The 24,448-nt window shown below is 38.1% G+C and overlaps 2 protein-coding genes across 3 annotated transcripts in view; one reads left to right on the top strand and one right to left on the bottom strand.

Annotated features, from left to right (window-relative positions):
* The window catches only part of RSPH14 (radial spoke head 14 homolog), a gene marked incomplete at both ends in the record, with an annotated part of 100,578 nt that extends 95,094 nt beyond the window's left edge, over nt 1–5,484 (bottom strand). The window contains 3 exons of the mRNA XM_082007594.1: nt 3,138–3,256; nt 3,449–3,551; nt 5,286–5,484. Coding sequence (XP_081863720.1) covers nt 3,138–3,256; nt 3,449–3,551; nt 5,286–5,484 — 421 coding nt within the window. The remainder of the gene's footprint in view (nt 1–3,137; nt 3,257–3,448; nt 3,552–5,285) is intronic.
* Nucleotides 5,485–9,674: 4,190 nt separating this feature from the next.
* Nucleotides 9,675–24,069, top strand: RAB36 (RAB36, member RAS oncogene family). 2 transcript variants are annotated; one of them, XM_082007690.1, is made up of 10 exons: nt 9,675–10,126; nt 11,285–11,373; nt 14,984–15,049; nt 16,065–16,166; nt 18,364–18,428; nt 19,005–19,056; nt 20,451–20,532; nt 22,189–22,279; nt 22,830–22,949; nt 23,195–24,069. In XM_082007690.1, exons 1-10 carry the CDS (start codon nt 10,058–10,060, stop codon nt 23,257–23,259), a joined length of 801 nt encoding a protein of 266 aa, XP_081863816.1. In that variant the 5' UTR covers nt 9,675–10,057; the 3' UTR covers nt 23,260–24,069. The 2 variants fall into 2 exon arrangements, with proteins under 2 accessions (XP_081863816.1, XP_081863815.1); XM_082007689.1 differs by having other exon boundaries at nt 22,830–24,069.
* Nucleotides 24,070–24,448: the final 379 nt, after the last annotated feature.

Genomic DNA, 24,448 nt, shown 5'->3' with positions numbered 1-24,448 from the left:
GTACGAAAGGCAAAATGAAGAAATGGGTATCAGTCTTAGCTCAAGAGAAGTCTCACTGAAAAGCAACTATCACTCAGAATTGTAGTCTTTCTTGTAAATATAGGCAACTTTAAGTTGGGACTGCAAGATGATTTGGAAGCTGCTCTTTGTCAGAGGCTCCTGCTCACTTCAGAGCTGCTGTGAATTCTTTGCCTTCAACCAAAGGCAAGGTTTTGAGGACAGACACTGCTGCAGCTAGCGCTCAGCTTTTGCCGGGTTCTCAGCTCAGCAGGGGTTGGATAACCCTTGCACTCCAGGAAGCAACTTGATTTCTCCTTGTATAGTATAATCTCTCATTTCCTGAACCAAACTGCTTTTACAGTTGTGACAGTTCCCATCAGTGGCTCCTGACCTAAGATGATACATTGAGATGCCTGCAAAGGGACAAAGATGGAACAACAGGAGTAGACCTGAGTGGCAGTATGGTGTACCATTACATATCATCTGGTTTGGGCTATGTATTTTGATTTATGTGGAATTCTTAATAAGCAACATTTTATGTTTTGGCACCACCAAGAGCTAACGCTGCTTACTGCTACAGTAAGTCCCTAAATAGAAATGACAGTTCTAATAAAATGCTTTCTACAATTAATCTTTTTTTTTTTTTTTAGTCCTTGCTTTTTAAAAATTGTCTAACTGCAAACACTAGGGGAAAAAAAAAAGCCCTCAATTCCTCTCTGGGCCACATGGATAGATTTTTTCAAAATTGCTTTTTTCCCTGCTAGGACTTTTATTCATCTTCCAGTTAATGTCTTCAGCTCACATAGCTAAACTTCCAATCTACATAGCAAATGCTCTGAGTTTTGGGAGATAGAACATGAAAGCAGGCAGGTGTTTGCATGAAACATTAGTTGTAGTTTACATCTGTAAGTCTCAAATTCATATCTAAAATGATATGTACAGCAGCTGTCAAACCCTGATGCAGTTTCCCTGTTTAAACTGAAACCTTTCCAGTCAACTTACATTGTGCATCATGCATAGGTCTGAAAACTCCCATCAGCAAAAGGAGACACAATGTAAGCTCCTGCATTAGCCTACTAGAGATAGAGCCACATCTGCAGGTTAGAGTTAATAATAAAGTTCAGTACAGCAGGGACTGAGCAGCAAGGCTTATTAGGGAATTAAGCAGTTCCAAAAGGGCTAAGAAGGTGGCTTTAGCCAGTATGGATGAATGGTTAATGATTAATAGTGATCTGCAACAAATTTGGCAACATTCATTTACTCCTGTTAAGTTTTCTTCTCCTGTAAGTTTCTATTATGATCCACACGTTCAGGATGGTATTCTACACAGGTAAGGGAAAAAATTCTTTAAAGGCAGCCAGGCAGGTCAAAAGTTACTTAAGCTAAGTCCCTTTCTCATTTGATTTGAAAATCTGTAAAATGGCTAGTGAAATTAGATTAACAGAAAATCTGGTTTTCTACAGTGATGTTCACAAAGTTGTTTAGCCCATCATGTTAATATCCTACATATGGATTCAATTATTTAGGACTTTAAAAGGGGTTGCATGCATGTGAAAATATCTTTACATTTTTAGAATTCATGTACCCTCACCCAGCAAGTCTTTAGGCATTCATTTAATTCTTTTTTAAGCACCAGAAATGTAACTGAATTCCTCAGGCAAGAGGAATTTAAATAGGATGGCTTTTTAATTGATAATTTCTATCTACTGAAATTTTACCTTTAAAATTATAATTTTCATCAACTGGAAGAGTAAAGTTTAAGACTAATGTTCAGATTAGAAAACTACTGAAATTATAATAGTAGAATCTGGAAATAAAAGTATGCCCTTAGTGTATAAAAGATTTAGAAAACTTTAAGCATATGTAAGAAATATAAAGAAAGCATGTGAGAGGTACGACAGCTTATTCTTATGGCAAGTCACAGACAAATTCTCAGCTTGGATTTCTCTTCTTAGACTGAAGCATTTAAAAGCTAGATGTCTGACTGATGTCATCAACCCAGCTTCTGTTTATCTCACTGGAGATAAATGACATCACCAGAGCAGAACTTATCTCACCCTAAACTAAGCACCAATATGTCAGACTTTCTGCCCCGGAGATACAGATTTTTTTCCTGCTATACAGGGAGTGGAGGATGACTAGCTCAATTTCACATCTGAAGTTGCATGTAATTTATCATATTTTTAACTTCATATGTTACCAAGTCTATTTAACAGTTTTTCCTAAGGGCGAATAATATTTGAATAAAATACCAGAAAGAGCAAACTTCATTGTTCTTTGCATCAGCCCCAGGTTTGTTTTTTAACCTTACCACCTGAAAGCAATGTCAACGTGTACATTTTAAGAAACAGTGCTTATAAGCCTGAGATCAAAGACAGTAGATAATTCATGGAATACACAGTGCAATGGATGGTGCCTTTACTTGCTCATTACTTGCTCCTACACCAGTGCTTGCAAAGAGCAGGAAAGGCATAAAACAAATTTCACAAGATTTGTAACTCCTAACACCAGAAAACTTTCTACAAACCCTGTGTGCTGTGAAATTAGTGCATCGTGATGAACAGCTCATCATCATTTTGAACAGAAGAGGACAAAGTGAATTTTTGATGCAAGATTCTAAAATGCAAATTTCAGGGTGCAGTCCATACAACCTGTATCTTGAGCAGGTAGCCTCAACTGGTGTAGGATGTAAGAAAATTAACAGATCTAGCAGGATCAGCCCTGCCCCCCAGTACATAGACAGGACTATTCACAGATGTATTATGTTAACATGGGGCATTTCACTTGGTATCTATGTAAAGCATTTTCTATATTTTGGCTTAGTATTCTTACTATTATTATAAAATTTGCAAATTTTTGTAAGTGCGAAAACAGCTCTAGAAAATATAGTTGTCTCCACCAATAAAAAAGATGACAGTCATACCTTTTAAAGTTTTCTTATAGAATCCAAAGAATAAATTTTCACAGGAAAACTAACTAAAGAAAATTAGGATGAGCAAAATTAGGAAAGATACTGGTTTTAAATATGATTTTTCAAGGAAAATGGAATAAATCTGGATGATATTACATAGGGAATGAGGTAAATTCACCTATCTGCTTTGCCTATTTGAATACTTAACTACTGGAAAAATTCCTACCTTCAGGTAATTTTGCCATCATTTCAAAAACCTGATGCGTATTCTTCCGACAGATATCTACTGGATCATCCAAGAGCTCAGTGAGGGCAGAAATTACTCCATTTTGTATCAACTCTTGCCTACAAACAACATTGGAGGACAGATTTAACTAAGCGTAATAAAACTCACATATATTTGCAAGATGCTTAATCTTAATTACTCTTATTTACATTGCCCCATCTTGCCAAAACACAGAAATTCTGTTCTTATTTCTCACTGAAACATCTTTATTGCTTCTCATACCATTCAGTAAACTCTGGAATTACACCTACCTGCCAACACTATGCATAGCCATTGTATAGAGGATTTGTGTTGTTTTTTGTCGGACAGTACTGTCATGATGTAGCAGCAAAGTCTTCAGGTTATCCAGGAATCCTGAGACACAATAGTTCATTTTAACATTTCTTACCTTCAGCATTAATTTAAAATAGCAATACTCATTTTTATATCACAATTTGAAGTGCCAACAATCAGAATTTTCATCTTGCCCTGATGGTGAAAGTCTCATTGTTCTATCTCAAGTAGGGAAGAAACTTTCAAGTTTCAAGGCCTACTGCCAGAAATGCCATGCTACAAATAAGCTGCTGACTTCTGTATCAAGTTAAATCCTAATCTTGCAAGTATTTATGAAGTGACATAACTCTAAAAATAACTCAATGGAGCTACTGATGTTTTTAGAAAAACATGTGTTTGCAGGATTGACACCTACATTTTTTTAAACTTTCTTTAGGTGTAGCATGGGCTGTGTAAAAACACACAGCGTTGCTTTTCACATGTAGAAATTTGGCGAACCATTAACGATTATGTGTATACACACATAGCACTGACCAAAAAAAACCCCTAAACAACCTCCCATTGCTTCAGCAGTTACTGTTAATCAAACAATAACTTAATAAATTTTGAACGTCACTATTGGTATCTCTTATGAGGAAAAAATTGTGAAGGAAGTAAATTGAGAAAAAAGCACTGGCAAACCGCGGGAGTTCTTCAGTGTTACATAATGAGCTAGGTAGATACACAACAGACTGCTAAAAATTGCGAGGATAAGCTTGTGTGGGGGTTTTTTTTTAATTCCAAACTTAGGAGTCTTCCAAGTGCTGGGATAAAAGCTTTTGAACATAGTGGTGGCCAGATACAATCCTGATGACTATGATAAATTTGGTTATATTGTCTTGTATCTTAATTTCTCATGAAGTTCCAAGAGGTTTTTTTTTGCTATAGCTTCATTCTACAATTGCTAAAGTACTTCTGAGAAGGACATCTGCATAAAAGGCTCTGATGTTTTGTCTCTCCAGTAGTATCTGGATGTGCTATGCTATCCACTGCTGAAGGAATCAATGGCAAATGATGACTTCATGGATTTTGCGAATGAACTTGTAAATCTTACTTAAATATTATTTTATTAATTATTAATTAAAAGGTTCATCAGAGTTTTTTTCCTGTTATTATTATGGGATCTGAGATATGAGTATTTTGAGCATCTCAAGTATGAAAAATCCAGGAAGGTACCACTGCCATATGTCATACATGGTAGCAAATGTCTAATGAAGGGGAAAAAAAGGGATTTTGCATTTTTCCTGCTCTGGGATAACTAAAAGCTTTTTTTTTTCCCCTTTCTAAATAAAATATATTTATGAGATTTATGTTATTAGAAATTCATAAATTCACTGCTTTGTTTTTTCCTAAAAGGTTCATGAATATCAGGATCAGAAGAGATTCCAGGCAAATGAAATTTCATGTAGTAAGGGGGTGGGGAGAGGTGTGTTTCTGCCTTCCGACTAATTAAGCTTTTTTTTTTTTTAGCTTATGTTACGATTTAGCTAAAATACTGAATAAACAAAAGAAAAAAAAATTCTGCACTACTTTTGTATTTAGGGGTTGATGATAGAACCTATAGTGAGCCACTGATAAATCCTAAAGTGAGGAGACTCTTAAAGTAACTGTCCTGTATATGGCATTATAATACTTTCCACCTTTTTAAGGTAAAACAAAAAGATCTTCAGGGCCATTTTGTGTCATCACAGATACTGCAAAGGAAAAAGTCGCACAAAGTAACGTGTTTCCCCCCACCCCCCACTGCATCAAACCTTCTGACAACAGATCACTTACCTACTTCTATTGCCTGGTAGACATTTTCTGGGTTATGGACCAGATCACAGAGCGCCATCAATGCCCGCTGCTGAGTCAGCAGCTCAGGTGACTGCAACTCCTCATTCAGTTTAGGAAGTGCCCTCTTTCCAAATGCAATAGGAGCTTTTGTGAGATCTATATCAGGGGGGAGGTTGGCTGAGATACGAGCATGTGCCATCCCAAATTTTCCTGGGAAGGATTTTCCCTTATCCCTAAAAATACTCCAAAATGACTATACCTGTTGACTGGGCAAATAATGTACCAAAAAGACAAGTACTGACTTTAAGCTGTGCTCTGTGTCCCAGAAGAGCTATTTTAGCACACATTCATTGTTAGGAAGCTATGAAAGAAGAGGGTGGAATAGTTCACGGTCGTCAGCATTAATGTCTGGTCATCAGCTGAATTGTCTTATCTGGTTTAATTCTCTACTGAACACTGTAAAAACATGAGAGAGAAAGCTTAAAATTGCAAGGTGAGGGAGGGGATGTTTTTCAAAGGGTTAAAGTGAAGTAGTCCAATGTCCCGAACCACAGAAGGGGCTCAAAATAATATTAAATCAAAAGCAAACAAAACGTCATTTTTCAAAAGAGCATTCTTTTAAAAGAGGTCTAGCTTAAACCCGCCCTCCGAATTCGTTTACGTTTGAAAGAATCGGTGATGGCTGACCTCCCCCTTCCTTAGGTAAGAAAAACGCCTCATCTGACAGAAGCACACAATCTTCAATATTGAAAACTGTTCAACAACAACAAAAAAACAGCTGCAAAGTTAAAACAACTGCTAAAGAACTGCACTTCTCTCCTCAAAACAAAAGAAATTGGCTAAATAACCAAGCCACCCTGTCCCACCAATATGTCGCCGCCTCAGCCCGTCCCCGCTTCCCGCTCCACAGCTCCTACCAGCTACGCCACCGCCTTTCGCGTCCGCTTGCTCTGGTTGCCACAGCAACCCGCTCTTTGCGTACGCCCCGCTCCGTGAATAAAAACTACGCAGCGAAGCTTACCGAGTCTGGTTCTGCGTCAATAGCGTAATCACCGCGTTTGACGGTGGCTGCTGCGAGAGAGCAGCGTGAACGGCGTAGTTGGCGAATCGGGAGCTGGGGCTCCTGCTAGCGCGGGGCTTGAAGTGCTGCTGTGGGTGGCCGTGGGCGGCTGCGCTGAGGCGCAGCGCTTCAGGGGGGGAAGCGTGTGAGGAAGTGCGGGAAACGCCGCCATGGGGTTGCGGTGTGGAGGCCATCTTTCCTCGCTCCTTTGCTAAAGCATGGAAGGACGCTCTCTCCTCACCTCCTTCTTTTAAAATTTAAAGTATTTCAGAGTGAACAAGGCGGTGGTCGAGTTAATGGCAGAGATAAAGCAGGCAAGTTTCTGAGGTGCAAGGGTTGTAGGGAGCTCAGTAGCTTTGGACTAGGTTTTATTTCCTAGTCTTCTCCAGAATGTGACAGCTAGAATGTGTAGTAGGGGTTGCCTGCTACAGGGGTTATCATTAGGTAGTTTTGCATAACTGTATTCAAGACTTAGCCATCTTTTTTAGTATTATTCCACCAAAAAGTATAGTGTGTTTGGAGGATGGTACATAGGGAGAATGTATCATTGCAGTGTTGCTAGCACAATTTAACAGTGCTTTGGATTGTCAGCTGTCATCTGGCATCAGGAAAAAATCTCTGAACAGCTTCTGCTGTAAAAGGTTAGTTTTCTGTGCAAAGAGAGAAGTTGTTGAGATGTTTTTCATTATGTTTGAGTCACAGTTATAATAACCAAAGTCCTTAAACTGGATTTTACAAAGCCAAAGTCATTCAGATCAACTGGATTAAAATAAAATGCAGGAATAGATTCTGGTTTGTTGATCTTTAAAACCAATAAAAATTACTACCTTAAAAAGTATTTTCTCTAAAGGATTAATTTTTCTGCAACATTTCAGAGCAGATTATTTAAAGTAGAAGTTATTTTCCTGAATTCAATTAGGCTTCCACTAACTATATATTTGTAAAGTTTCACCATATTTCAGTAGGAAGAGTGTGAATTTTTTTCAATGTAGAGGGGGCAGGAGAAGATCAGAGACTTCTCTTGTCCTTCGGTGTTAACTCTGCTCTCAACCTTTTGGCATGCATTGTTCTGTCTTGCGCTTCACCATACCTTGGAATACTGATTTTGGTTAGTGGTCATGACATTAACTTATTTTATGTACAGTTTCTGAATGCCTTTCTCAAATCCTTTGTCCACAGAATCTGCTGGTGGTCTGTTCCTGCAACATTGATGTAAGGAGGGTTGTGGTGCCATGGAGACACTATTTTCCTAGTCTTCCCTGGTGACTGAATCCCCTTCAGGTCTGTAAGAAGAGAACATCTGGCACTCAGTACTGATCATTCTTAGTATTTTTAGCAGCTTTGCATTTATTAAATCACAGATTTTTTTTTTTCCTCTAATGGTGTGGCTAATTTGTTGAGTTGGTAAATTGGGATATGTTTATGTGTGTGTGACCTTTAGATTAAATAAACTAAATGTAAGTGAAGATGGCTTCTCAGTTTTAAAATGTTTGTTCGGTTGCCTTGGTCCCTCCTGTACTTTGGATTTACTGAGATTGTTGAATTGATTTTTAAATTTTTTTTTAAATAGCTTAGTTTGTGCAAGAGCTCTAGGAGACAAGTGAGTCAGCCTATGTACACATGACAGATTTTTACATGCTTAGGATGTAGAACTAGGAGAATACGGAGAAACCAAGTCAGTGTTTGAAACTCTTACCAACTGGCAGGGTTTTTCCTTCTGTTTTGAAAACTATTCTTTAAGGAATTAATGTTGCAGTAAAATCATTCAAACTTGCCAAAAGGGCAGGAGCACACTACAAAAAGGATCTAGAGCTCTCTAGTTTTATATGGTCACGAGCAGCATGATAAATAGAACTATGTATATGGTAATAAATAAATACTGTAGTGTCACCTTCTTTGGTGAATAACTCATCAGCTGCAAATTTGGATTCTTTGGGGGGAAGTGGGTGTTTCAGTGTGGTTGAGATCACATGAGTGCCTGAAGTGATTTAAAAGCAATTCCTCACGAAAGAGAATAAAACATTAATTCTAAGTAGTAGACTAGCAATTTTGTTGAACATTATTCTTAGCATGGGGTTGTAAAACACAACTGTAGGTTTTTTGTTATGTACTTGTTTAAAATTACTTGTCCACATTGATTTTTCCTTTAACATTTTTAGTCTGCTGCAGGGATGGAGGAGACTTGACTCCTGGATGTTAAGAGGTCCAGGCCTGTTCCAGCATTATCAAAATATGACTATTAGAATGTGAAAGCTTTCTTTTCTCCTGAATTTCAGAAATATAAATCCTAAATAAATAAATAGCAGAATCTTTTAGCATCCTAAATTGTAATCTAGCATACTAAATGCTGTCTAAACTAATGAGTTGATTAACAATACTTAGGCAATACAAAAGAGCTGTGTGATTTCTTAGTCCTTGTCTTAGTGTTTGGTATGTTAGAAAGCAAGATTACTAATGACTAGAAAGACATTTATATGATTCAGAATGTCTCATTGGTGTCATGCATAATCCTGGTTCTAAACATGAGATGAAAACAAGTTGAAATGCTGAAAAAACCCCTCAGGAGTTTCTTTATAATTGCTACTATGCTTAATATTAGCACAGTAACAGTTCCCCACTCCATCAGTTCCTTGTCTGTTGGGTTAATCATGCTCTTTGTATCCATATATACAACTGTCTTTGAAGAAAAGGGAACTATTTTCTTATACAGGATTAGGGGACCATTTGGTTTATTAAGGAGCAGTTTCTGGTCAAAGGAATCTGTATGGCCACTAAAACCAGTTTGTTCTTTTAAAACTAGGGCCCTATGTATATAGTTAAATTACTCCAACTCCTCCTTCCCAGCCTGTAAGAAAAGGGGAGGAAAGGAACTGTTGCAACCCTGTTGCTATGGCCACGCAGCAGCAGGCTGAGCTGTTTGTGTGGCTGGGATCTTGCTGCGTCAGCTGCTGCAGGGTGAGTCCTTCCTTACACTTTGCTACATGATGGATGTTCTTATTAGAAACATTCTTTTCAATGTCAGTAAGAAATGGGTAACCTATTAAAGGTCCTCTCCCCCAACAACCCACAAGGCTTCATTGCATAACCAAATTGATAAGTCTCAAGTGGGATATCTAAGTGTATTTGTGATTCTCACGTGAACATTATTCTTTTTCCAAGTCAGACTCTCTACTTATTTTATTCTTTCTGAGCTGATCTTGGATGAAAGTTTGATGTTGTGCCAAGAAATGTGGCAGCTTCATCTTTCCTCCTTTCTTGTTCTGACTGAATGAAATCTGGTATCCCCTAACATTTATTAATGTGCTCAGTGCACAGGCATTTCAAAAAAATGGTGAGCAAGATTTTTAAGTTAAACACTGCAAAATCCTTTGAGGGCTAAACTGCAAGCACTTATGTTGAATTAAGGGAACAATTCTCTGCCCTCCCATGGAACTTGAGTTGGTGCCTTGTAGTTTCAGAAAGCCACTGTTTGCTACTACAGCTATGCACGCTGAAGTGGTCCCTTTTACATAAGAAAGAGGTTTTTTTTAACACAAAGTCAAAGAACTGCCAGTTAAGTTGTTCTAAAAAAAAAAAAAAGAGTCTATAAGAACTGTTGATTTTTTTTTTTTTTTTTTTTTTAATAATGTTTTCCCTGTATTGAGGCAATTCCTGAATACTATGTTTCTTTTTACAGATTTCCTATCTGGTAGAATTTAATTGCATTTGGAGGATGAAGTCCAACTTAACATATTTGCTTCCCCCAGTGAGTAGGGACAGAATAATCTCCCAGTTTCCCAAGGTAAGCATTCTTTATCCCTCTGGTCACAGTAGGGATAGCACCTGCCACATTGAGCTGTTTTTCCCTTGTGCTAACAGTATTTTAATTTAATGTACAGTTTTTGTCTTCTGCAAAAATTACAAATTGTTTAAGGTTTTCTTGCAAAGATGAATGTGACCTCATGTTCCCATTGAATGCTGATATCTTTAATAATAATCCTCATTTCTTATTTAACCTTTACGGAAAGTGACTCTTGCCACAAAAGGGTTATCTTATAATACCTACCTTGTTGTTTCAGCCAAACATTAATAATTACATGCTTAAAGAGTTCCTGTGCCAAGGGGAAATAAGAACCATAGCTGATATTAAATATGCAAAAAGTCTAATTAGATCTGTATGGAGAATTTGAGGCAATTTTCATTTTCTGTTTGTATAGGAACCTTAGTCGTACAGTAGATCAAACATAGTAGGCACTGTAGAAACACGGGCAGAAAAGATCATCCATGTCTCCGAAGAGTTTTGTATTTGAAGTATAATAGAGGAGTTAAGGACAGGGAAGGACAGGGAATTACCATTCTGTTTTTTCAGTTGTTCAAAAGATCCTCTTAGGGAGTTACCTTTTTTTTTCCTATGCTTGATCTCAGCCACATATTTTGTTTTTAGTTATGTGAAAACTATCACAGTTATTTTAAGCAATTACAATAAAATACATTTTCCTAATTTTTAACCAATGCCTGATTAAAACTTAGTAATAAAAACAGTGCTCCACACATACAAGAGATCTAAAAGACTTCATAGTAATAACGACTTGCTGGTGGTATGCTCCCATCTGTGTTTGTCTTGTAGTTGTTAGATTACGGGGATAATTTAAGGTACTTGCTATTGTACAGAATAATGAGCAAATTTATTTGGCTGTGGAAGTTTAGTTAGTGCTCAGATGCTGACACTCAGAAAGGTGGTCGAATGATGGTGCTGTCCAAAGGAGTTTTTACAAACATAACTGTGGGCTTTAGCCTTACTGCCTTCTAACCCAAGCTATCCCTTTTCTCATGCCAGGGTATCCCTGTGCTCAACAACTCTTTGAATTAATCTTCTCCTGTATTTTTTCCTTGCTGATTTGACTTTTGCAAAGTAGACATCACACAGTTTACCCCAGTAACTGTTCTCTCCTATTTTCAGTGGTACACACCTGAGGCCTGTCTGCAGCTCAAAGAGCACTTCCATGCACAGGTCAAGACTGCTTGTCAGCAGAGCACGGGAACACTTGGGTAAGTTTGTAATATACCAAGTATGTGATGAAGAAAGTATTTTAAGCTTTTACAGGCTGCTTCCTTCGTAGGCTTTTCCTCTCTTATTCCCCATCTTCCTCACTCCAGTATGTTTCAAGGCAGGTAAGCCCATGCACATGGCAGTTCTCTGACCTGTTTGACAGTAAATGGATAAAGTGTCTCTTCTTCCCATAAGTGTCAAAGATACTTTTTCTGCTGGCGTAAGTAATGTTGAAAAAAATAGGAGAGTTGTTTAGCAAAAAATAGTTGTTTAGCAACTTTGAATTAATTTCTTAGTTCGAAAGATTGTCTGGTTAAAATTAGTGGTGAATTTTGCACATGCAAGACAGTATGGCAACCAAATTCTAGAGCAGTTATAATGAACTGGGCAGATCTAGCCTTTCTGTATTCTCTGTTGGTGTTCCAAATGAGCAGTTAATAAAGTCTTTGGGGGGATATAAACATAGAGCAGTTCTAAGCTGCTTGAAACACATAAGAATCTAGCTTTACTCTTTCAGAAGTATACATGCTGAGAAGTTCTTTTAAATGTTTCCTTAAAACTTGAGCAAAATTCTGATACGTATATAGCATTGAAAAATCCAAATAAACTGATTTATGTCCTAGTAATAATCTTTAAGTTGTGTTTTTTCACATCATCTCTCTCCCAGAACCGTTACTTGTACTGATTTAATTCCTGAAGCAAGGCAAGAAAGAAATCACGACTATTCAGTTAAAGTAAATAGATGTATGTTTTAGCGATAAATGCTTCTGTGTTCCAGTGTGAAGGTTCTTTCATAAAGTGGAGCTTCTATGAATACTGACAATTAGCTCACTATTCTTTCAAATATAGAGTTGTTGATTACCATGAGACTTGTTATGACATTCATCTTTAAATGCAACTTTTTATTCATTTCACTAGGGGGTCTTGCTAAAAAAAAGAAAAATTGAAGCCAAAATATGTCTCCCTGAGAGATATCAGTGAGTTTATTGCTTTTTAGCAGCACAGTTGCTGTCTTAGTTTCATGTAAATTTGTTACAAGTGTCCGGACAATTTTGCTAGCAGGACATGCTTTAGTGAATTGAGGCATTTTTCCCCCTCCATAACAAAGATCTAATTGGTTTTTTCTTTCCAGAGTAAACCAACTCTCCGGTTCATTTATTCTGGTAATAAGAGTATAGCTAAAAAGCTTTACATTTTGGCTTTGTGAGTAAAATTAAACCACAACCACCTTCCTGTCATTGCTCTCTAGATAGGATTAGGTCATTTTTTGGTGTGGTGGGGATAGGAGGGACAGACAACTGTTTTGTAGAGTAGTTGTAATGCTTGACAGGAATAACCATTATCTTCTTTTTCCATTATCCCAAGTAATGGAATATTTCTTTGTCATTTGGAAAGGTACTCTGAGAAATTCAGTAGCTAATGGCTGTATTTAAGACTCTCTTGATATTCTGTCAATGTGTTAAATTGTCTAATCTAGAGAGATTTTTCCCCAATATGAATTAATGGAACACACACTTCTAAACCACCGCTTACTTTTTCCTTTTCCCTTAAGGTCATTGATTTTATTCAGTATTTTATCACTAACAGTTAATCGGGTAGAGACATGTCAGCAGCTTAGTGGCCTGTGGCCACCTAGTTAGCATTGACTGGCGCATAAAATGCTGCCTTCTTTTTTGGAAATGTTAGTCATGCAGTTTACCAGTCAAGATTTGGACTATTTAGAATAGGTAACTTGGAATCAGCATCATATGGAAGCCTGATATAACTAGAAATAATATTCAATAGAATATTAATTCCTTTGTTTAAAAAGCCATTCCTTGATACAAAAAAACATTAAACCTCTTAAGCCATTTTTGTAGCATGTGCAGAGGAGATGTCAATCCAACATTAGGTCAGGAAATACACTTATATTCACTTACCCACCTGTATCTTCTAGAAGATACACTATGTTGCAATTTTAAGAATGCAGGCTGAGTCACCTAAAGCCCATCTGCTGTATTCTGTGGGAGGACCAAGAGCAAAGAAAGAGGATCATTTGCATGAAGCCAGCTTCAGATTAATATTATTCCAGATAGTCAGGAAATGTATTGGCTCTAACCATGTGGGTTTTTTTTTTTCCCAAGAGAGAAATTCTGCAGTGAGTTATTTTCTTGTCAGCAATTTCTTGTTTATGCACTTAGAACTTGATTTGTACTATTAAAGTCAATGAGAAACTTGTGATTAATTTTAATGAAAAGGATGCAGATACTCTATGGTCTTATATGCAAACTGCCAAATGTATATACCTGTTGTCTAAACAATTTTAGTAGAATAAAATTTATGTCCCACTGGATTACATTTAAGAAAAAAATATGCAGAGTAGGAAATGGACTATTTCTGCTCCAAAGGGTTGGGGGGTTTATATGACCCTCTTTTTTTTTTTTTTTTTTTTTTACAATTCTATGACAAGGTGACCCACTTAATAGATGAGGGGAAGGCTGTTGATGTTGTCTACCTAGGCTTTAGTAAAGTCTTGACACCGTTTCCTGCAGTGTACTCCTGGAGAAACTGGCTGCTCGTGGCTTGGACGGGTGTACTCTTCACTGGTAAAAGACTGGCTGGATGGCCAGGGCCAAAGAGTTGTGGTGAATGGAGTTAAATCCATTTGGTGGCTGGTCACAAGTGATGTTCCCCAGGGCTCAGTACTGGGGCCAGTTCTGTTTAATATTTTTATCAATGATCTGGATGAGGGGATTGAGTGCACACTCAGGCTTGGGGAAGGGTGGCTGGAAAGCTGCCTGGCAGAAAAGGTCAACAGCCAGCTGAATATGAGCCGACAGTGTGCCTAGGTGGCCAAGAAGGCCAACAGCATCCTGGCCTGCATCAGAAATAGCATGGGCAGCAGGAATAGGGAAGTGATAGTGCCCCTGTGTTTGGCACTAGTGAGGCCGCACCTGGAATACTGTGTTCAGTTTTGAGCCCCTTGCTACAAGACATTGACATGCTGGAGTGTTTGCCCAAAGAAGGGCAATGAAGCTGATGAAAGGTCTAGAGCACAAGTCTTATGAGGAGCGGCTGAGGGAATTGAGGTTGTTCAGCCGAGGAGGAGAGGAGGCTCAGGGGAGACCTTGTTCTCTACAACTACCTGAAAGGAGGTTGTAGTGAGGTGGATGTCGGTCTCTTCTCCCAAGTAACAAGTGATAGGACAAGACAATACAGCTTCAAGTTGCGCTATGGGAGGTTTAAATCGGGTATTAGGAAAAATTTCTTCATGGAAAGGGTTGTCAAGCATTGGAACAGGCTGTCCAGGGAAGTCGTTGAGTCACCATCCCTGAAAGTATTTAAAAGACCCATGGATGTGGTGCTTGGGGACATGGTTTAGTGGTGGACTTGGCAGTGCTAGGTTAAGGGTTGGACTTGGTGATCTTAAAAGTCTTTTCCAACCTAAACGATTCTATGATTCTCTGCATTTAAGAGACTGATCCTGTAGCACAGCAGCATTTAGGTAAACTGGAGTCACAGATACATGTGCTCATCAGTTGCAATTTAAGGATCTAAATCATAGTTTTTAGAGAGAGGATGTTGAAATTGCTACTAAAAACATGTAGTGTTTTCATGTGTTTATAACAGGCTGAAAATATCCAAAGTGGTTGTGGTAGGAGACCTGTATGTTGGGAAAACCAGCCTTATCAACAGGTACAGTATATCTCAAGACAGGGTTTGATTCTGCTCTTTCTCAAATAAATGTTATACTGTTTCCATTCCTCTCTGTTCAGGCTGGTACTTCATGGTTCTGTTTTGAACCACGGTTTTGTTATTAAACAAAAGACAAAACAAAGCCTAAAGTATGAGACAGGCTTGATATACCGACACAGAAAGTTATGCTCCAGCACTTTAATCGGTGTATGTTATAATCTGAACTATTTTTATCCAGTCAGATATGATACGATGTTGCCTTAGGAAATCCAGTCTAAAGGCTAAACAATCAGAAGGTTAAAAAAAACAAACCAAAACAAACTTTCCAGTGTTTGAGTCTTGGGTTTGTATTTTCTCCATACTTGTAGAGTTGTTCACTGAAACATTTTTAAGTCATCCTTGTGTGGGTACCTGTACTCACTTATACAGCTGCAAGACTGTAGAGGAAGCTAGAGGTTTTTCTGTAGCTTATAAGACAGATAAAATGCGGAATGTCTTAAAGAATAGTTATTTGATTATTTACCAAATGTTAAAAACAGCTCTTACACTTTTTGTACTGAAGTCCAATGGACAGATCACTGAGTTTCTGTAGCTTATGATCACTGTGACAGCTTTCTGTCTATGTTTGTTTTATTATTTCTTCCACATTCTTAAGTAGATATGGTAAGTTTTTAATCTCGTTGTTTAGTCATTTGGGTCATTAATTACGACCTGAAATACATTCCTTTGTAACTAAAACTATAAGATACTGTATCTTCCTTGACAGTCCAAAGATATTTTATTCTGATTATCCTCTCATCCTAAGACCTTACTAGTTGCATATGCTTTCTAGTTTGTTATCCAGTATCCCCTTTTTTTTAATTAGTTTCTCGGTGTTTTTGTATATACTTCTGCAATATATAGCCATTCCACAGTTAGTTAGTTCTTTTCTTCATAATTTACCCTAGATGGTGTTAGTTTTGCAGTTATTTGTAGCTGCGTGCTACTAGTATTTAATCCCTTTTTTTAATTGCAGATTTTGTAAAGATAATTTTGACCGAGACTACAAGGCGACCATTGGAGTGGATTTTGAAATTGAACGTTTTGAAATAATTGGAATACCATACAATCTCCAGATGTAAGTTGAAACAGTGTGGTTAAGTATTGCACAGAGTACAGTCTCAGCGGAGCTTGAATTGCTGCAGGCTCTAGTGGAATATTTTTTTTAAAATAACAAAATAGCATGAAGAATAATGTGATCTGAAAAACAGGTTCTGTTCCTGGACTTGCAGTTTTAGTAAAAAGTTTTACTTGCTTGGATTTCTCATCCCTAAAAATGTTACAAGTTTGTCAAGGAAAATTCCTCTTGGATATCTTGTGCCCTTTCAGAATGAGAGAATCATTAAGGTTGGAAGAGATCTTTAAGATCAAGTCCAACCATCAACCCAACACCACCATGCCCACTAAATCATATCCTAAAGTGCCATGTCCACATGAACACTTCCAGTGATAGTGACTCTGCCACCTCCCTGGGCAGCCTGTTCCAATGCTTGACCATTCTCTCCGTAAAGAAATTTTTCCTAATATGTAATTTAAACCTCCCCTGGCGCAACTTGAGGCCATTTCGTCTCGTCCTATCACTAGTTACTTGGAAGAAGAGACCAACACCCACCTCGCCAAAACCCCCTTTCAGGTAGTTGTAGAGAGCGATAAGGTCTCCCCTCAGCCTCCTCTTCTCCAGACTGAACAACTCCAGTTCCCTCAGCTGCTCCTCATGTGACTCGTGACTTGTGCTGCAGACCCCTCACCAGCTTTGTTGCCCTTCTTTGGACACACTCCAGCTACTCACTATCCTTCTTGTAGTGAAGGGGCCAAAATTGAACACAGTATTAAAGGTTTGGAATATTTCAGTGGAGTTTTGCCTTTTTTACTCAAGTTTCTTGAAAGAGAAGTGGAAGATTTTGCGGCAGACTTTGTCCTGTTCTACTGGTACACCATTCTGTCATTTGAGTTTAATAGGCACAATGAGTACTGAGCTTGGCTTTACTGGGAGTTTTGTTCCTGCTGCCATTTAAATGAATGGTAAGATGCCCCATGATTGCAGCATCTCTTAATTAGAGAATAATCGATTTTCTCCAAATCATAGAAAGACTCGGTGTTTTTATTAGAATGTGAGCATAAAATCTTTGATTTTCAGCTTTGTTTATCATACTAGTGGGAATCCTGGCCTTCTCTCACCTGCTTTGGTTCTGCTGAAGGATGTCCTTTGGTATTTCCAGCGGCTAGCAGTATTGTTCTGTAGAGGGCATTATTTAGTCATCTGTGCTGTAGTATGACCTAGAGCAGAAATAAGATGCTTTGCATGAAGTATTTGAGTGCATGAATCTTAAAAACCTTTTCACTTAGGAAGGCATTTTCTTCTGATATATCATTGATGTAAATAGGTGGCTCGTGGGATTTATTGAAAAATACTAGAAATCCATTTCCCACTGATTTCAGTGCCATTGTGTTTTTGCAAATTCTGCCAGGCACTATCCTTTTGGAACTTGAGGCCCTCTCAGAATCTAGGCTGATGCATCAGTATTTTGCCAGCTGAAGCAATAAGGTTCATGAGCTACCAAACACCAGGTTGCACTATCTGCAGAATCTTCAGTGGCTGGGTAGAACATGTCCATATGATAAGCACTAGTGCCCCCTCTTGCTGAGAGATTTCCATACAAGATAAATTTGCAGTATCCGTGACTGGCAGTACTAGGCTATAACAAAAACACAAACCTCTGTAGTGTTGGCAGTAACGGAGAGGACTGCATATCATGTTCATTAATAAGAAGCACTTCCTTGATTTTTCTTTAATGGTGTCATTAGTACCTGGTGGACTGAGCTGTAGGTCTCTGATTTGTAGTGTACGGACAGATATCATATCGAGCAGTTGCAAGATTCTAGTATTGCCTAATATATGATTTAACTATTATTAGCACAGAAAATTTTCAAGATTAGATTGTCCTAGAAATAAATGCAAATGACATAGACGAGGAAGAAATATTTTAAGGAAAGGTATTACCAAGCAGAATACACATATTTGAATTGTGTCTCCCAAAGGAACAGTATTAAAAAAAAAAAAAGGATAAAAACACTGTTCAAATGTTTTCATTAAGTAATAGAGCTTTACTGTATTTCTATCAGTAGTTAATGAGTAATATATTCCAGATGGTAACACTTCTCTGGTATCAGATTCTTCTCCAACTTGTACCAGTCTGCTGCTTCATTAGCATGTTTACTCAGGTTACACTCGGTTTCATTAACCTGAAATTTATTTTTTTTCTCCTGTTGCACAGATGGGACACAGCAGGACAGGAAAAGTTCAAGTGCATTGCATCTGCTTACTACCGAGGAGCAGAGGGTAAGAACAATATTAACTGATCCTGGATGTGACAGGAGGTTGTACTTTATACAGAAACATATATGCATATGTGCTTCTTGGAAATGTACCTGTAGATACAGTGTGGTGGAATGGATTCTCTGTTAATGAAGAGGAGAAGGGACTAAAAAGCCCATTAATCAATACATTGTCACACCTGCAACTCTGCATGTTCTGATGATGCAGTGATAAAAATTGGCACTTGTGTCTAGGGGGAAAAGAAATTTTGTTTGGGTGAGATTAGTTGAAGTTAGAAGTGGATACTTCTGACAGCTCCTTTGATCCAAGGCAATTTCTGCGGGAAATAAAATGGTCCCAGAATAAAAGGAGTAATAGCGCTATAGACTGCAGACTATGAACACTGAGGACTTCAGTCTTACTGGGTGCTAGAGAAGGAAAAGGAATGAGAAAATGGGGTGTTTTCCACCTCATCTGTGTTAAATCGGCTCTTGCACTTCATATGCAAACATTCGCTCTGTTTAACAAGATGAGTTGGAGAGACTTCTGATACACTTTCTAACTTAATTACTTTTTTTCTGTTTTTGTGTTTTATTGCAGTTATAATAACAGTGTTTGATCTGGCTGATATCCAAACTTTGGATCACACCAAGTAAGTTTCTGTATTTTAGCTTAGCCTTCAAGGATTTTGCAGCGGGTTTAATTGCCTTGCATAGACTGTAGTTGCTCTGAACTTGCTGGATCGTGAGTGTATTTTCTATTGAGCTAAGAATGACAGTCACTTTTTTGGATTATGTAGGGTGGGATTTTTCTGAAGAAAATGCAGAGCATAAATTTGAACTACTTATCCTTGACTTCCTTTATAGTCAGTGCAGAGACAAAGGTACTTCACTAAGAGCTTGGCCCTTACAAAACTAGACATGCAGGAAGAGATGAAGTGCGCCCCCAAAAGCATTTTTTTTTTTTTCTCCATTTGCTAGAAACAGAACAACAGGCTGGCATCTGAAGTAAGTGGCGAAATGGATGAGATGTGTCTCATGTGTAATGTCTCGAGCCTCTCATTGTCTAGGCTAGCCTAAAATGATTTTCTTTCTGTAGTTTCTGTAGTGATTCTGTTAGGAGATTGGCTGTCAAAAAGAGGAGGGAAAATCAAAAACTCAGAAATATGTGTAGATGTAGCTACACTTACTGGTTCAGATACTTGTAATGGTTTGGTTACACCACCTCTCTCATTGTTATGAGTAAACTTGTTCTGCTTTTAGCGCAGGCTGCAAAACCCTACATGGATCTCTGATCCCCATTGTTGTCGCCAGCTCAGAGTGTATATATTTCTAACATACCGTTGTGACTATAATGAAGGTATATGTTTCTTTACAATCTGTACTCTGTCTTATTTGAATGTGTATTAGACTATTTCCTTAGAGTACTGCTGTGGTACTTAGCTCATTTACATAGGACTTTGTAAAATAATATATAACAGTGGCTCTGCTTTGCTGAAAATAATTGAAGCCTGTGAACCTGACTTCCTTCCTCTACTCCCTTCCCTCCTTGACTTATGTGGGATGACTCAAGAGAAACTTGATTGCCAGAGTAACAAAAATATAAATGTTTCTGAGACAAGACTCATGCAGCCTTCACTGAGAGCTGTTTTATAATGCTGAATAGATTACTTCACTCTTCTTTATTCCCGTTTGTATCTAATCTGCTATGTTTTTCATATTTTTTCCCTCTGCTTCTTGTTTTCCTATTCCTTATCCTGAACAAAACTTTGTCCCCTCCCTTATACTGACAAATACCCTCTCTGGGTGCTAAAGTCGTTGTTGAATGTGCACCCTACAGTGGGCATGTTTGAACTTTTCGTTAGTGGAAGGCACATAATCAAAGGAGTTGGAGTAGCTTCTGGTCTCTTTCTGTCTAGAAGAAAAGGCTTTTGATACTCTCACATAGTTCATCCTCTCACTTTTCTTATGACCCTATTATGTGTCACTTTCTCCTCTATTCCTCAGGCCCTCTGACTGATTCTCTCATTTCCCTTTTGTATTTCAGACAGTGGCTAGAAGATGCATTGAGGGAGAATGAGCCAGATTCCAGCTTCATCTTTCTGGTTGGAACAAAAAAAGATTTGGTGGTAGGTAAATTGATTTCCCCTAGTTCCTCAAGTGATTTCCCTTACAAGTTGTACACAATGTTGTTGAGATAAAGACCTTGAGGGAAAAACCTAAACAGAAAGAAAGAAGATCACAGGTAAATAGAACAGCATGTTTGGAACCAATTTAAGATGACACTTTCTGAAAAAATGGGTAGTTAGTGAAATATCCCTGTTTCCATTCTTTGCATGACATTTTCCAAGCACATACAAACAACTGAAAGGGCAGAGAAAAGTAGGGTGCACAAAAGAACGGAGTACATAATGATTTTGAAGGTTGGTTGTTTGGTGTGGTGGTTTGGGTTTTTCTTTTTCTTTTTTTAGGGACAGTGTATTCATTATTCAGGAACAGGGAAGAATTCTTACTTAATTGAATGTGACATCATTTTCAGAAGAACAGGATATAACGCACTCACCCTACACCATTTTGAGTCTTGTGTTTGTCTTTCTCTGCCTATCAATACTTAATTCTCAAAGATTTCAAAACAACAAAAAATTTGCTGGTTCTGCTATCTAGTTGATTTTTTTTTTTTTTTAATCTTCCCTCTCTCCCAGCTGCCACAGTATTACTTATCAGTTTTCACTGAAAAGAAGTCCCAGAAAGCTGCAGGTCTGTCAGTTTTTATGGTATTTTTGTGTTGCTTATGCTGCTTTTTCTGAGTTACAGTAAAAGCTGTGCCAGACCTCTGAGGACGCAGGTCTAAGTCTTGTCTAAGCTAGAATTCCTTACTGTAAGGTAGCTTCTGTTTTTAGAATGATAGCACTTTCAGCTGAAAGGGAGACAAGAGCAAAGCAAAGGATTGTGGATGCTAGATATTAGTTCGGGATGAAGCCAGTTATCTTCCCAGCTGGATTCACTCTACTCCTCTTGATGTCACATCATCCTTTCCAAATTTTTAGAATTTTTCTCAGTTGTGCAGGGGTTCCCCATTCTAAGACAATGCACAGAAAACTGTACGAACGAACAAGACTGGTATCATCGATGTGAAATGGGCTAGAAATTGAAAGGAAATAGCAATGCACTGATATGGTTGATCACAGAGAATAAATGAGAGGGAAAATGTCATGAAAATGTAAGTTTCTAATGTAAGAAAGCAAAATGCATTGAAGGGGCAAGAAATTTTAGTCTTAAGAAGAGGTAAGAAAGAGCAGACATAAAAAGGGGGGAAGGCCATTGTGTTGCAACTTAGTAAAAGTAGATGGAGTAGAAAAAAGGATCTGAGACAGAGACAAGATTAAACTCGAAGAACCATTGTGATGAGTCGGTCCTGCAACTCTTCTGAGAATGATGGGGTGACAAGAATTTGAAGACCAGTAAGTGGGCTGTTGTCTTTACAGCTCCCTACTACACTGTGTAGGTAGAGACAATGGTCACACTTGTTAACTCCTGGATTTTTTCAGTGCTGTGGGAGATGAATGGAGACTTCCATTTTGAAAGCAGTACTAAGTATTTTCTCTTCCAAGTACTTGAATGTTCTTGAAAGCACGTCTGATTGTACAAGTTCTAAGACTAGAAAAGACCAGAAAGGCCACTGTGAAAACTGGAAGCATCACGGTATAGGTGCTAGCAGTACCTCTATGTTATTAACAGCCCAGATACGCTTCTTATGTTAAAGTTGTTCCATGCTATTTACTCAGTCAGATGCTGTGTGTGAAAGGACAGAGCTAGATGCCATCCGCTTTGCCAATGAGATGCAGGCAGAATACTGGTCGGTTTCAGCCAAAACAGGTAAGTTACTGCAATGGATGTAAAAATAGCATTACCACAAAGGCTTATGTTAAGGTGGGAGGAAGTTAAAGTGCCTTATCCCCCCATTCCCATGCAGTTTATTTTGTTGTTGTTGCACTTTGTTGCTGTTGGAAACTTCAGGTTTATTAATGGTTGATTTTATTTGAGTATATGTATGTGTGCTTGCACTGTCATGTTTACAGAAAGGAGTACTTGAGCTGCTGTGCAGTGTCTAAGCATGTTTAATTCATAGGTAATTACATAAATACACATGTGCACTGTACTCAACATTAGTAATGAAAAAAGATTATACCACAAACTGTGTTCTCTCCATTGCTGACTGAAAATAAAGGTACAGTACAGGGTACATTATTCCAGAGAAAGAAAATGAGAAATTCTCTCTGCAGTGATCAGAATGGAGGACAGATTATTGGAGATGCCTGTTCTGTCCCATTCTTGAACAGCGATCTGTTCATAGATGTGCTTGTTATGCCTCATCATGTGTTGATGTGCAGTTGTAAAAACACGTAATTTCTGTCCTGTTTCCTAGGGGAAAATGTCAAAGAGTTCTTTTCCCGAGTTGCTGCCTTGGCCTTTGAACAGTCCATGATAAAGCAGCTGGAGAAAACTGCTGGGCACATGGCCCAGATTGGGGCAGGAAACCTCATCAGTATGTTAAGTTTTGCTTTTTGTGTGCATTTTCCTTGTTTACAGTCTGAAGGATCAGGGAGGTTTTTCAAGCATTAAAGCCTGTATCAAATACCTGCAAGCATATTCATGTCAGTGTCTACCTGAGTTCTAGCATATAGGGGTGACTGGTGCTGCATTCATCTTTTGTTACATGTAGTGTTGGATGGTACAATTTCTTGTGAATTGATTTTTTTTTTTTTTTTAATAATTTTTTTGTTCCTACAGAACTGGAAAAGAACATGGTGGAAAACCCAGAAGGCAACACTCAAGTCAGCCTGAGTTGCTGCTAACTGTCAACTGTTTCTGCAAGTTGCATGCTTTTCTGTAGCCCAGCATATAGAGCACCTGCAACAATGAATGCTCTCAAACCAGAAATAGAAAGTTTTTATGTTTTGAAATGAAGGAGAAAAAACTTATCCAAACTTTCTTTCTGAGGGTTCCCTTGCTGCTGCAGGCTCTCTTGTGCAGGATAGTACAACTGTTACACAAAGCTTTCTCCGTGTTGTAGTGGAAGCATAACATCCTTGTCTTAATGCAAGAAGACATTGCCAGTGTCATGTGCTCACCTGTCTGCCAGAAACACTTGTAGTCAAAAGTTATGTAATTCTAGTGTGTTGTTCTTTGATAATTCTCTAGAAGCCTTCGATATTGAAGTTGTGTTCTCATGGTAGCAGAAAACAAATGGCAGTTCAGAATAAGGGGTGCTACTCTTATGTTTTTGCCTTTTAAGATCATAGTACAACATAACTCTTACTTGCTTTTATGCATTCTAAATATTTTAAAACTGTTCCAAAAGGAGTTTTTTAAAATAAGAGGTATGGAAGTACACAAATGCAGACTGCATAGTTTTCACTGTGGCTTCTCCATACATTAAAAAAAAAAAAATCTGTCTTATTTTGCATTTTCCACTTGAGAATCAGAGCCCAGTATTTAAATATTTCCAAACCTAGGAGAAGTCCAGGTAGGAACTTGGTTGTTTTATCCCAGCTGTCTAATATTTTGAAAATGTTACCAGATAAGAATGCTATTCTTTTCTACTCTCTTGAATAAGAAAGAATGGTCACATAAATACAGGGCATAGAAAAATTAGATTTCATGTATTCCATCTTCCAAAGAGCATGCAGAATCCTTCTCTGGACTGATCTTCATTAATATTGCCTACACTGCAGTTCTACTTTGTTGCTAAGCGTAATGGCATTTTCATTTTATTCTAACCGGGTTTTTTTTTTGTTTGTAGCAATGTAATATGATTCCGGAACCATATGCAGTCTCAGTAATGCACTTGTTCATCCCTGTCTGTGATAGGAACTCTGAGTGGGTAAGGTTAGATTCGATACTGCTGCTGAACTCTTGGTCACTCTGTCTGCTTTTACTGGACAAGATAACTTGATCACTAGATGCAGGGAGCAATTTGCTCCACTGCATAATAGAAGCAGTAATATTAGAGAAACAGTTTTGCCATTTTGTGAAAAGGCTTGC

The sequence above is a fragment of the Phaethon aethereus genome, assembly GCF_964289735.1.
Source record: "Phaethon aethereus genome assembly, chromosome: 17".
In the NCBI taxonomy this organism is placed as follows: Eukaryota; Metazoa; Chordata; class Aves; order Phaethontiformes; family Phaethontidae; genus Phaethon; species Phaethon aethereus.
The sequence above is the reverse complement of the archived record's forward strand: the minus strand, read 5'-3'. Positions and strand labels throughout refer to the sequence as shown.